Source organism: Halichoerus grypus, chromosome 9 (assembly GCF_964656455.1).
Source record: "Halichoerus grypus chromosome 9, mHalGry1.hap1.1, whole genome shotgun sequence".
NCBI lineage: Eukaryota > Metazoa > Chordata > Mammalia > Carnivora > Phocidae > Halichoerus > Halichoerus grypus.
This window is the reverse complement of record NC_135720.1, coordinates 57654337-57669101: the sequence shown is the minus strand read 5'-3', so window position 1 is coordinate 57669101 and position 14765 is coordinate 57654337. Positions and strand designations below refer to the sequence as shown.

Below are 14765 nucleotides of genomic sequence, written 5' to 3'. Positions count from 1 at the left end.
TACACTATGTACAATGTGGTTAGTACTTAGTTTGGTGAAAAGCAACTGAAGGCATATTTCTAAAATATAAGGTTATGTTTTTGTAAAACTACAAATAGATATTAGTTTGTATACTGTATATAACATATAATTTGAAGTTAGGTTTTCACATATATGAAACATGTAACTTTAATCTCTACATTTTTTTCTTAAACACAATCTAGTGAGTACTAACTAACATAATGGTATGAGGGAACTTGTTTATTATAAAAACTGAAGCCTAGTTTATCACAGAAACATGAAATAGTTTATCAGTTTTTTAATTATTATTTTTGTTATATAAAAATAGAAATCATGCACATGGAAAATCTCACTGTTGTAAGAAGATAAACCTCAGGAATATTTTCTTCTGTAAAGAAGTTTAGGGAAGTACTGCGGAAAGAATTAGCAATAAGGATAGTTTTATGCATTAACTCAATCATTTAAAATATTTAAGACCCAGACACTGTAGTAGGCACTGGAGATGCAGAAGTGGACAAAATGGAGAAACTCCTTACTCAAAAGAGACATACTATTGGAAGGAGACCAACAAGAAATGACATAATTTCAGGTCATGATAAGTTTTATGAAGAAACTGAAAACATGGTAAGGAGATAAAGAGTGATAGATTGAGTGGTCAGCAAGATCCCTTTGAGTGACTGTTATGAGAACAGACACATAAGAACATTTGAGTGAGTGAATAAGCCATGTAGATGTATGAGGGACAAGCTTTCCAGGCAAAAGGAAAACAAGTACAAAGCCTTGAGCCAGAAATGTGTACACGTTTCAAGATTAGCCATGTGACCAGAGTTGTTAGAACAAGAGTGATCTTCCTAAGACCAGAAGAGTGATAGGAACTGATGTTGATTAAATAATTAGGGGCCATCTCTCATAGAGCTTTGTTAGGCCAAGATTAGGTTTCATTCTATGTGTGCTAGAAGTCATTGGAGAATTCTGAGCCAGAAGTGATAATCTGGTATGTGTTTTATAAAGAACTTGTCTTTGGATGAAGAACAGACTCTAGTTGGGCAAGAATGAAAGCAGGGGACCAATGAGGAGGCCACTGCAAGCGTGCAGGTGGTGTGACTAGGTGGATAGTGATGGAGGTGGTAAGCCGTGTGTACAGAAAGTGAACTACGTTTCCCTAAAAGTGCACACAGAGGTGAAAGCATGCGTTCACAGCACTATGAAGAGTTTAGAAGAGTGTGGTGTCACTTAAAAGTAACATTAAAATTAATATCATAATTAACTAGCTTAAATGTCTTAGCTAAATCAGTTAAAATATTTACAACTTATTCAAATGCACTTACCACTATATTTTATCCATTTTCCTAAGCACTTCACAACATTATGGAAATGAAAAATGTTTAGAACTGGTTTTCCATTGTTAAATTACAAGAACTTTCAGTAGGATGCATAAGATGTCTCACCAGAGCTTGTATTATAAAATAATATCATAATGTTCTTTAGATACTAGGACTTCGTAAAGAAGGTTTTCTCAACATGATCAAATTTGGAGTCATTTTGACATTCATGAAGATATGCTTTGTTATCTAATTTTTGTATTAGGTAATTGGAAATTAGACCAATAAATGTTACCATTGTTCTATAAAACAATCAAAGGATTGCTATTAGCTATATAACTCCGTATAAAGAATTATTCTGTTCTCCTCTAGATGAGTTAGTTCACTAGAAATTACATTAATGTACAAATAAATCTTATTTCTAGAGTAAGATCAGTAAAAAAGTTTAATTTTGGAATTCTCTGAGTGATTTACTTTGAAAATTTTAGTAATTTAAATTGTATTTTAGTAAGTTGAAACTGTATTTAGCAAACATTTACCAAGGAGTTCCTTGGTGTCAGATTTTGTCCAATGCCCCAGCGATGTTAGATTGATTATTATGATCGTAAAACAATTTGGAAGAGTTCCCCATAGAATGATATAATATTAAATTAAAACATATTAATAAGATAGCTGCTGGCCAGCCATCTTTGTGAAATTTCCAGGGAGGGATACTTTATGATTTTCTCAATTCAGAGCTACATGCTTTGATTGAAGGGCATATCTGCAGGTTCCCAAGTGCCTACACTCTCCAGAACAAGGACAACACAATTACAATATGTATGTTCAGGTGTCTCATATTAGTTGACTTGTATGTGAAAAAATTAGAAACAATACAACATAAATATAGTTCCAATTAAATTATATGGTTAAGTTTAAAAGTGCTATAAAAATTCACTCAGGAGAAATTAATGTGTATGGATTGTTCAAAGAGGGCTACATAAGAGGAAAAGAACTAGAGATGTGTCCTATAGAATGTGTATAATGAAGGAAAGGGAAGATTATTTTGGTCAGAGAAATATAGAAACAATAAAGCAGAAGAAATAGTAATGATGAATTTGCACAGAAAAATAGTGAGAAATGAGTATGGTCAAGTCATCTTTGGAGCCATACATCCCTTAAACTCTCACAACTCTGGATTTTCATCTGTAAAAAAGAAAATCACACTACAAATTTGGTAGAACTGTTGTGAGGATTAATGGAAGTGATATGAGCAAAGAATATGGTCTTGGCCCATAATGGACACATTTAAATTTAAGCCACTTCAATGAGATTTTTTTCCCTGCTGTTGCCACCCTCTCAATTCTGACCTTTGTCATCTCAGACTCTTTCTTCAAAACACAACACAAGTGTAATCATTTAAGCTTCACCGACCCGATCAGGTAGAAGTGAGCTCTTCTTTCCTTTGTGCTATTCATATGACACATAAAAGTTTACTTATTTATTTTTCTTTGGCTGAAATAGATTTTTTAAACAATTTTGACTATTGGCTTTTCCTAATGCAAGATTACTTTATTACTGTATTCTTTAAAATAAAACACAAGTGGGGATAAGGAGTGCACTTGTCGTGATGAGCACCCGATGTTGAATGGAAGTGTTGAATCACTATATTGTACACCTGAAACTAGTATTACACTGTATGTTAACTGGAATTTAAATAAAAACTTAAAATCTTAAAATAAAATGAAATGCCAATTACTAAATCTATGTTCATGAAATCATAATCTTTACCTACAGAGATAAAAAGTTCTTGGATTATGCACTTTACCATCAGGCTCTTTTCTCCAATGGCTTAGTCTTTAATAGCATGGCAGTTGATGGGAAAATATCACATCTGTCATTATAAGCATCTTTAATACAGCATCTTGATTATATTTCAAAATTATTATATTATTAATAGACTTGTAATGAAGTTAGATTTTTTTCATAGACAGCGCTATTATGTATAAGTAATGTTCTTTACTACTGCAAGATAATCTGGAAGTCTGATTGTTTAAATGAATTTAAAAAACATATTTAGTGTGTAATTAGAGACGGCTTATTTTTGACGATTGATGTTTGATAAGTTTTGTGTGTTCTATTAATAGTAACAACTCAGTTCTAATTAATTTAATCAAAATAACATTAAATACTACTAACTGAGGATATGGTTAAAACAACCTGTTATTTTTTAAAAAAATAAATACTTTTAGAGCAATTTTCGGTTTATATAAAAATTGTGCAGAAAGTAGAGTTTCTATACCTTCTCCCATTCTACCCCCGGCCCACAGTACCCCTTATTATTAACAGCTTCCATCAGTGTAGTACATTTGTTACAATTGAGCCATTATTGAGACATTAGCTAAAGTCCATAGTTTACATCAGGCTTCACTCTTTGTGTTGTACAGTTTTATGGCTTTTGATAAATGCACAGTGTCATGTACCCATTATGATTTCTTACAGAATAGTTTCACTGTCGTAAACATCTTCTTGTTCCACCTATTTGTCACTCTGCTCCCTGAGTCCTTGGGGCAGCTACAGATCTTTTTATTGCTTGTATAGTTTTGCCAAAATGTCATATAATTGGAATCATATCATATGTATGTAGCCTTTTCAGACTGGCATCTTTCGCTTAGCGATATGCATTTAAAGTTCTTCCATGTCTTTTCACACCTTGATAGTTAATTTCGTTTTATTACTGGATAATGTTCTGTCATATGGATGTACCACAGTCTGTCAATGCATTTATTTTTTCTTTGACTAAATGTCTAAAACTCTATCTTTTGTTTCAAATGACTGATTTCTTTTATTATTGAAAGTATTTTACTGTGTAATGTTGTGTCTTTTTTTTCCATTTTATATTTGGAAAAGAAATTTTATTTTAGGCGATACTAAGTAAATTTTAAAATTTACCGGGCATCTGGGTGGCCCAGTCGGTTGAGTGTCCGGCTCTTGGTTTTGGCTCAGGTCATGATCTCATGAGATCGAGCCCTGTGTCGGTCATGAGATCGAGCCCTGTATCTGTCTCTGCACTCAGCGCAGAATCTGCTTGAGATTCTCTCTCTCCCTGCCCCTCTGCCCCATTCATGCACGAGTGCGTGCTCTCTCTTTAAATCTTTAAAATTTGGTGTATGTTGGGGCACCTGGGTGGCTCAGATGGTTAAGCGTCTGCCTTCGGCTCAGGTCATGACCCCAGGGTCCTGGGATCGAGTCCTGCATTGGGCTCCCTGCTCAGCAGGGAGCCTGCTTCTCCTTCTCCTCTGCTGCTCCCCCTGTTTGTGCTCTTGCTCTCTCTGTCAAATAAGTAAACAAAATCTTTAAAAAAATTAAATAAAATTTGGTGTATGTCTAGTCAGTCATATTAATACATGCCTATTAAACAACTTTTTAGAATAATGTAGTAGTTTTGTCTTAACATATGTTATTTTAATTGTTTCCTAAGTTTTGTTGACACGGATCATGAATTTTAAAGTATTTTACCAATTTAAATCATATTCACTTATATGCTTTACATGTGGTAAAATTTTGCTTTTCATGTGCCTAGGATGAGGGAGGTTACAAAGGAGCAAACCACCATTTCATGTTGTCCATTTTTTACTAGAATCTTTGTTTCTTAAATGATTACTTTCTTTCCCTAACAAACTTGTTTACTTTTTCAAACCATCTGTACTTCCTTCCCTTCTGTCTTAGAGGAATTGCTGTCTCTTCCTTGTGGAAAATATTCCATCTGTATAAACTTTTCACCTAACCCTCGAAATTCTCAGTGAGTGTAATCTATTCATCGCTGTCCTTGCTTCTATATATTCTCCTTTCCATCTCTACGAACTCCTTAATAAATGAATGAATGAGGGCGCCTGGGTGGCTCAGTTGGTTGAGCGACTGCCTCCGGCTCAGGTCATGATCCTGGAGTCCTAGGATCGAGTCCCGCATCGGGCTCCCTGCTCAGCAGGGGGTCTGCTTCTCCCTCTGCCCTCTTCCCTCTTGTGCTGTCTCTCATCCTCTCTCTCTAAAATAAATAAATAAAATCTTAAAAAAAAAAAAATAAATAAATAAAATAAATAAATAAATAAATGAATGAATGAATGTTTCCATGATTCCATTTCTGGCTTCTGAGGTGCATATCATGGTTGGTTTTGGGTTTAGTTTCCAAAAGCTCAGTGTTTATGTCCTGGTTCCAATGCTCAATTAGCTCTATGACCATGAACAATTTTTTGACTTCTCATGCATTCAGTTTCCTTACCTGAAAATGGGAATAATAGTAGGATTATGTAAGGATTAAATGTGACAATGCATGTAAAGTTCTTAGCACAGTGCCTGTTGCATAGCAGATGCTTAAAGGACATTAACAATTATTATTGCTAAATTGATATTTTCTTCGATTTATGAATATGAAATATGATGATATCTTCTCCAGGGCCCTAAAGACCTGTTTTTTTTCCCCTCCTACTTTTTAGAGAAATGTTTTTCTCTCTCCACTGCTACTCAAAGATACTCTATTCAGGCATCTGACTGCTCCCTCTTTCCCATATACACCCAACACACAGATGCTCACACACACACATACCCAGAATAATATTGTCAACAAAGTTAGCTTCTTCGAGAATTTCTTTTTTTAAATTCTCCAACAATCCTTGCGGTGGGAAACTGTGGAGGCCCAATTTCATTATTTTGTACACTTTTCTGTAGCTCACTACAAGGAGCACTTCTTATTTATTCTCTGAAAGCCCAGTGTGTTTATGAAAATAAAAGGAATGTAGAAATATAGCTTCCTATCGTATATGGGAATAGATGCCTTTATTATTTTAAAATATTATAATTATTTCTCTCAATATATTGGAGTTGAAGTTCATCCTGACAGATGGTTATAACATGATGAGTGAAGAGCATTAGTAATTTAACATATTTAAGCTACAGTGGAAAATTAGCAACTTTGTGAAAATTGAAAAACTCATTTCCTGATGCGATTTAGACAAAGCTGCGAGGACTTCCATTAAATAATAGAAAACAAATTAGAGGGCTAGAAACAGAACTCAGGGGCAGTAAACACAATCACATTGAAAGTTGATTTTCAAAATGTTAACTATTTAAAGACTAAAATCTTTGAACTGTACTTTATAGTTTTATAACCAGGAAAACATGTTTCTTGATTATCACCTAAATAATTTGAAGTAGATATTATTATTATTACTATTTAGAATCTGACCAAGGTATTTAGGAAGTAATAACTGATATTAAGTGTTTTTTTAAGTTTAGATTAAAAATAATTATAAGATCCCATAGCATAACAATTCAGGTACTGAATGTACAAGAGTTTCTTCAGTTTTTTCATTCTGTGCGCTTTTTTTCTTTCTCTATTATGGCAATAAATTCTGGTTTGCTAATCTAGAAGGACAAAGAAATGAGTAGCAGAAAAAGCAGATGCTTTAATTGAGTCAAGAATGCTTTAAATGTTAATGTAATACTTACTCAGACAATTCTCAAGTGTAAAGTATTTGTTTTGTTTGATTTGGATATTGACTTCGTTCTTGAGACTCAGAACCAATTTTCTCCCCTTTTCTTCTGTGTCTCTCTACAGAAAGCTGACCTTGCAGTTGCCCCACTGGCTATTACCTACGTTCGAGAGAAGGTCATCGACTTTTCCAAGCCCTTTATGACACTTGGAATAAGTATTTTGTACCGCAAGCCCAATGGTACAAACCCCGGCGTCTTCTCCTTCCTGAATCCTCTGTCCCCTGATATCTGGATGTATATTCTGCTGGCTTACTTGGGTGTCAGTTGTGTGCTCTTTGTCATAGCCAGGTAACATGCTCACTTTTGTGATTTTTTTGGCAATTGTTACCTCCTTTTTCTAACTAATAATTGTCAAAAGTCACAATAATTTTACTTTTCTTTTTCTTTATCTCCCTCGGGGTACTGAAGAATAATGAACTTTGAAGAGTCACATAACTTATTAAAATATACTACGCTGCCTTTTTGGGCAGAATGCATGCTGGTTGTGTCAGTAAGCTATAGGTTTGGTAGAGTTTACTCTTTTTAAGCAGCATCTAAAAGCAGTCCAAATGATTAGGACATAAAAATTATCTCCTCATTTTGGAGATTTCTCTTGAGCCAGAGAACACAATAATGTATCTTACTAATTTGAACTAATAAATCAGTCATAAGAAAAAACCAAAGTGGTAAAATTTAAAAAGAGGCTTTTTTTAATGAGCCAGGGCTAATTAAAAATAAGCATTTTAACTATAAAAAGACTACCATTATTTTCCATATAAAATGTCTCATTTTTTTCACAAAATAAATATAATGTATAACTACAAGTATTTTTTGCTCTATCATCAAAATTAAATATTAAGTAAGAGGGTTATTTTTTTCAATGATATTGTATAGGTTCTTCTGATAAATTTACCACTAAGGAGATTTATCATTTCTTGAACATATCCTGTTCTCAATGAAGTCATGTATTTGTTCCTAGCAGTAAAAAAAACGCTTAGTTCATTCAATTAAAAAGGCAATGAAATCACTTCTAGAAGTAACATAGTATTTTTGATATATGTACATTTTTATAGTTATACCGGTATTTTTTTGATATTTACATATAAATGCCATGCAAATTTATAATTTTCTACCTAATTGGTTTAATATTAACACATGAGTCCTTCAGATAATTATCATTTGCGTTTGGCGGAAAATTTGTATTGGAACAATGTGTACATATAGCATTTGTAGCTGAATGGTAGATCATGGTAAAATTTTTATTTGAAGTTTAGAATTTTCCCCCAAAAATGAGAATTTGGAGTATGAAGTTCATAAATTTTTAGCTCTCCAGCTTTTTCCATATCTGTGAAGATAAAACAACCTTTTCATTTTTGAACATCTTTGCATCGGTTACATATTTTTTTATAGTGACCAATATAAACCATCCTGTTATATATGTCTTCAGATAAACAAGTTCAAGGATTACAGTTTAAATAATTCAATGGCTGGAGAACTCTACAGCCTGCCCACAAGCAGACAGAAAAATAAATACTCCAAAGTATAGAAAAAGCCTTTCTTCTGGTCTGCAGGTACACCTGCTCCTTCTTAATCAAATTAATGAAAGTTCCCAGGAAGGATAAAACCAAAACTTAAAGGTAAATGTCCTGAGACCATTCTGAGGCAATTGTGTAGGCATCAATCAAGCTGAATTAAGTCTACTGTAGTTTCCAGGGGACCTTAAGTAGAGACTATGGAGTTACCTCAAATTCGTATTAGGAATTTCAGATATTACTAATTTTCGGAGCCCAAATCTTCTGAGATTACATTCAAAAGCAAATACTGAAACATCTGAATTCTTTCCCAGCTTAAAAGTACATTTGCAGATAGAGGCATGTGGTTTGGCTATGCACTCATCTAATTTTCAAAATATTTATTTAACTCTCAGTTTGATAAACCATCAAAAAAATAATAATATAACATCTGTATAACTATTGTAACCCGTACTAATTTTACACAGAATAAATACTTACATGTCATTCTTTTTGAGAATATAACATCAACTCGTGTGCCATTTTTTAGTGTCATTAAATTCTAGAATATTACTGTTATATTTTATTATTAGTTATTAAATGAATGGACTTGAAAGTGATTCTATTTCAGCATCTTATTCAACGATGTGAAAACAGTCTCATACAGTTTCAAAAGTTAAGTATAATATCTTCATTTATGGACAAATGATCATATATTCTACTAAATAATAAACAATGTTAGATATCCTATATTAAGTAAGAAATAATATTAGGTATCTTGGTAAATAATACACAATATGAAAACATATCATTTGCAGATTGTCTCTGAAATATTTTGTTCAATTCTCAGTATTAAAATAATCTTGTATAAATATTGCTAAATTTAAAAACCACACACTAAAAACTCAGGTTAAAAGAAAATTTCTTGAATAGAGTCCGTTTAACTTCTAAACTGAACCTCCAAAGCGAAATAAATTTATAAAATTAAAATCTACTTTACTTCAATAAAAAAATACACTCTGATATGGTATTGAACTCTTATTACCATGAAGGAAGTTCATGACGTGCAAATGCAGACAAAATGGCCAAGTTTCAACTGCAGAACTTAATTACCTTCCTAATTTAAGTGGCATTATGATATTTGTTATCAATTCAAAATAAATACAGTATTGTGATTTTTAACCTATGAATGAGGACTACATCTTATGTCGTATAGAGATCACTGATGAACTTATTAACATTATTATTGATGTCAAAATAAATATGGCATTTTCTTTATGTATATTTTTGTCTTTATTCTCCATAATGATTACAGAAAAAAGACAAATTACATTAAAAAAATTCTCAGATATGTGTTTCATTCTCACTGAAAATCACGAAGTTCTAAAATAATACCATGCCAACAAAATTTTATAATAAATTAAGTACTGATCATAATTGTTGGAATTTATGTTTTCTAAAATTAAATTTAAAAGCAGATTGTTATTGTGATGGCTTTTAAAAATTTCCCTTCACCCTTATTGCATAAAAAAAATTACCTAACAAATCCTTAACAAGTGTTCTAAGTTTTTTTTTTAACCAGTATTGAGAGATATGTGGTCTTATTTGTCTTGGTATGGTTTTATAAGCTATGGTTTTTTACGAACAGCTGCATTATTGTTTATAGCATAATGACATAATCAGCATGCTTATCCGAATTAGTGGAGAACTCTTATTTGACAGTAAAGATGAGCCTGAGGTTCGGCATTCTGGACATGGAATGGCCTTATCCCGGATATCCTAACCATAGCTCTTGGCTGACAGAGAAGTAGGAAGAAATCTTGTACGTGACAAACTTGCACTTAATCATATTTGTCCCTAAACCTTTTCCCTCTCTCTTTCTATTATATTTTCCTTTGATCTAGATATATTAGTACAGAGATAGCATTTAGTCATATAAAGAGTCTGGTTAGGAAATCCACCCTTTATACTCAGAAGGAGAGGTATTTTTCACCTTGCTTCAAATATTTCCTTTATTAAACAACAGATAAACTAATGCAGTAGACACTATTTAAAAATGAGTCAATTTAAATGCCCATAATGTTAGAGCTGTTTTTTTGGTTTTTTGGGTTTTTTTTGCTTTTAACAAGACCAGAACTATTTTGAAATTCAGCATGTAAATCTTGGTCTACAGTTCTTTGTAGTTTGGTATAGAGGTGCATAACTGAGGACCAAACTTAAAAGAAGAGCATAATGCTGTACATATTTCCCTCCAACAGGATTGATGGAACCTTAGTAATAATTCACTAAGCTCATAATAATATTGCATATTTTATTCTGAGATTGACATTTTAAAATTAAATACAAATAAACTGGAGAAGAAAAGTAATATTATACCAGTTTTTTTTTTTAGTAAGAATACTATTACACAGAAATTTCTTAGGCTACTTAAATGAGCAAGTGAATATGATCAAATATAGGAAAAAGAGGAAAAGAAGGCAAGTGATATTGACTAACCTGGCTTTCTTAGTAAGGATAAATCAAGAATATTCAATGTGTTAAGTACATAACATTAGTTTTTCCAAGTTAAAAAGAATATAGGAGTTTCTTGTATTTTGTGGGGTTGAATTACTTTGCATGATTCTTTAGAATATTAGAGTATCATCTATTGTATTATTGGATTAGAGAGCAGGAGATGGTCTACCTAGAATCTGCTCAAGGGTTTATTAATACAGTGACCACCAGGACTGTTTTGACATACATTTTGAGACTAACATGGTCGGCGGTCACAAGATGACAAGGCTATTGTCTTACTGAAAGTTCTACTTATAAAAATATTCTGTATTTCTCTTGGTACTCAGAGGTAAAGATGTTCTCAACATAGTGTTTTTGATGGTTTAACTGAGTGTAGAAAACCATGTCCAAAGTGCTTGCATCAACAGCTTTGATCTAGGCTCCTGACTAGCGTGCAATAGCTTTTATATTCTTGTCACAGTGATGGGTGACATTTAATGTACAGTGAAGAGCAACAATGAATTATTACACACTTGGAAATGGATAACTGTTTTGGTGGGATGTTCAATGGTAAACTAATATGCTGTCAAAAAGACTGTTGTCACACTGAAATGAAATGCCGATTTTGTTGTGTGCCTTTGCCACCAATTGCCCACCTCTTACTAGAAAACCATTTCAGTTTTACCTTTACATAATTTTAGATATATTTTACTTTTATTTTTTAGTCATTTTTTTACTTAAGTAAATTACAGGAAACCCTATCTGTTATTACTCTTTCCATTTAGCAATTTTCCTAGAATTTAATGAAAATTTGGTTTGAAATAGTGTTTTGCTAGTGTGCCTTTCACACATATGAAAGTGATTATTAAAATTGATTATATTAACAAATACCTCAATTATGGCCCTAAAAGTCACCATTGATTGAAACTAAATGCACTTTCAAACTACATTTCCTTAGGAAATGAGGTTACTTCTACATTAATAGTTTTTTTCCACAAGTTTTACTTGGTAAATCTGTTAAAAAATAATTTACCTCTTTATTTGTAGTGGTTCCAATGATGTTCATGGTTGCAAAATAGACATGGAGTCACTAACCCAGAAAAAAAAAAATTCCATTTGTATAATTAATAGAACCAAACTAATTGAAAGTAAGTTGAATTGGTGATTTCTTTTTAGCTTATGGAGAATATTGTATCTAGATAATTGAGACAGTGGAGATTTTGACTAAAATTATCTGTGTAGGATAAAGAACAGAATCTCAATCATGTTAAGAAAAAAATAAACATACTTTCCACCTCTCAATTTTATAATTATGCTAGACATTTACAAGAATAAAAAATTTGAAAATAATTGAGTAAGAAAAAACAATTTAAAATTAAAGTGCTTTTTTTTGTTAGTCTTCTGTAATCAAATGCTTGTTCACATTTTCTTTTAAAGATCAATTGATTGTGCTTGCATACCTTTTAGAAGTTTTGATCTCTTCCAAAAGTATTTTTTGACATAATTTTTTTGATTGTTAGGGCAAAAGTAAATACAACAATAGCAGAAGTTTGATAGCCCATTTTTATTTTTCAGACCCTGTGGATAAATTATTTGCCTCTTTGTCTTTCCTCGCCTCCATCGCCAAATTGAATTCAAAGACTTCTAGAGGCGAAAAAAGCTGCCTCTCTGTCTAGTCATTGCAAGTGTGTCCACTCAATAAATATCTTGGCCAATGAACTTCTGAGAACTATAATATGTTTCAATTTGGGAGTTCCACAGTGTCTAGCTCAGTAAATCACAGTTACTAATTTTAATAAATTACAGCATATAGAGTCATGTTAAGAAACTCGAGAATGCTAAAATCTTGAAGATGAATGTTTATTAACTTTTATATTTGCTACCAAAAAACGACACCTCTGTTTTTAGTGAATCCTTTATGGAATATGTAATTCCGTTTTACACACACACACGCACACACACACACACGTCCTGATGAGAAGCGGTTGTCTTGTAAGAAATTACTTTTTTTCTTTGGAAGATTTGGAAAAGCAGTGTAGTGTCATCAAGCAGTTGCCACCACGTCTCATATATTTCTTATTAGCTAATTCAGATTGAAAAGACAAGAACGATACTGTGAATGGCTGTTTCTCTTGCTCTGTTTTTTTCTTTCCTTTTTTTAGGGTTTTCTTTTTAACCATAAGAAAGAAATTCTTTGAGATGACTCTTAAGAATCAACAAGATAAAGAGAACCAAGCATTTTTTATCAAGCGATACACTTATTCTTCCCTATTTTGCAGTCTCTAGATAGCTACTTCTCCCATAGCGGCAGAGTACTGTGAATTCTTTGTAAGAAGCCATCTTCCCAACTTGTTTTTTATGTGTTAATTCTCAAAACAAAACTGTGCTTCTGTATTTCTACAGTCCCCAGAAAAATAGTCCCCTCAGACTTTGGGGGGCTCAGTCACCTAAGAAAATTCTTTACAATCTGAAACTAGGGTTTATATATATGTGTGTATATATACATACATATATATAAACATAAACACATATAGAAACATATGTGTGTGTGTGTATATATGTCTTTGTACAATGATTGAGGGCATTCTGCTCAAAAAAAGGCAGTTGTCTTGAAACTTGTAGAGAAATAGGTCAAATTTTTTTAGTAAAAAAAAATTTTTAATAGTAAAAATTTAATAGTAAGCTTGACACCTAAATTAATACCTTTTTTTTTTTTTTTTTTTTTTAACCTAGATAAAGCTGTTCTTTTGCTGTAGATTCTTTGGTGTAAGAGTTCTGCCAGATGAATATTTTCCTATGTAGTTTTGTACTGGGCTGGTGGGTTATGTGAAAGAAATCATTGAAAGATAAAAGGAAGGAAACTAATACAAATTGCATGTCAACAGTGGCCAGATTTTATCTGAGAACCATGGAGACATTAATTTATTAGCTTCTTTTTTCAGTAACTGTGTGTTTTTACATTTTGATGTAAGGAATGAATAGGTATACATAACCACACCCCCTTACTCCTAGCAAATGAGGTTAGAAATATTTTCCCTTTGTTTAATGCTAGCATTCTACTTTTTAAATTCTAATTTATTATAGGGAGGAAGTTTCTTTAAAGAAAACAGATTTAGAAGAAAACAGGAAAGAAATCTGAATCACTTTGTTCTTTTGACTATCATGTTAAATTCACCTTTCATGTTTCCTTCTAAGATTTTAGGAAAAACAAGAGCTTGGCTACCTTTTTAATTAATATTTTTTTAAAAATCCCATATAAAATATTTGTACTACGTGTTAGCGGTATGTTGTTTTATAATAATTTGAAAGAATCACTTCAGTTAGCTGCACTTAAGAAATGTGTCTTTCTCTTTAGATTTGCAAATAAGAAAGCTTAAAAAATATTTCCAATCACTTAGGCACCTAAACAGAACACATTAGCAAGCCACACACGAGCAGATTTGCCTCATAAACATATAAACCTATTTGCTTTCTAAGCCAGTTCTCTAAGAATGCTCACTTTCTTCCCCCGAAAATTACTAGCTGCATATTGTCAAAGAATTGCACCACATTATGAGCTTTTCTAGAGACTCAAATGTTATTGATATTTTTTTGATTTTTTCATAATTCATGGGTGTGGGAAAAATGTCATTAATATTAAATGACAATGTATGGATGTAATTTTTAGTAGTACTTTATGACTTATTTCTTCATGTTATGTAAAATAATGCACTCTATCCAAATAATTAATGAGTAGGAGGTATAGTGTCATCAACCAGTGTAACTTCATTCATTAGAGCATGTCACAGCACCTTAATTGCTATAATTTTTTACATTCCATTACATAATTACATCCTTCAAGTTAAATTGTTTTCATATCAATCCTGTTGGGTATATATACATATATATATTTTTTAGGAAAAATATCATCTGTCTCTCAAATTGCTATAGG

At 32.2% G+C, this 14765-nt stretch overlaps 1 protein-coding gene across 4 annotated transcripts in view; it reads left to right on the top strand.

Moving 5' to 3' along the window:
- Positions 1-14765, top strand: part of GRIK2 (glutamate ionotropic receptor kainate type subunit 2) — a 1096112-nt gene that overhangs the window by 922313 nt on the left and 159034 nt on the right. For all 4 annotated transcript variants that reach the window (XM_078054938.1, XM_078054939.1, XM_078054940.1 and 1 more), the window contains one exon: positions 6916-7139. In XM_078054938.1, coding sequence (XP_077911064.1) covers positions 6916-7139 — 224 coding nt within the window. The remainder of the gene's footprint in view (positions 1-6915; positions 7140-14765) is intronic.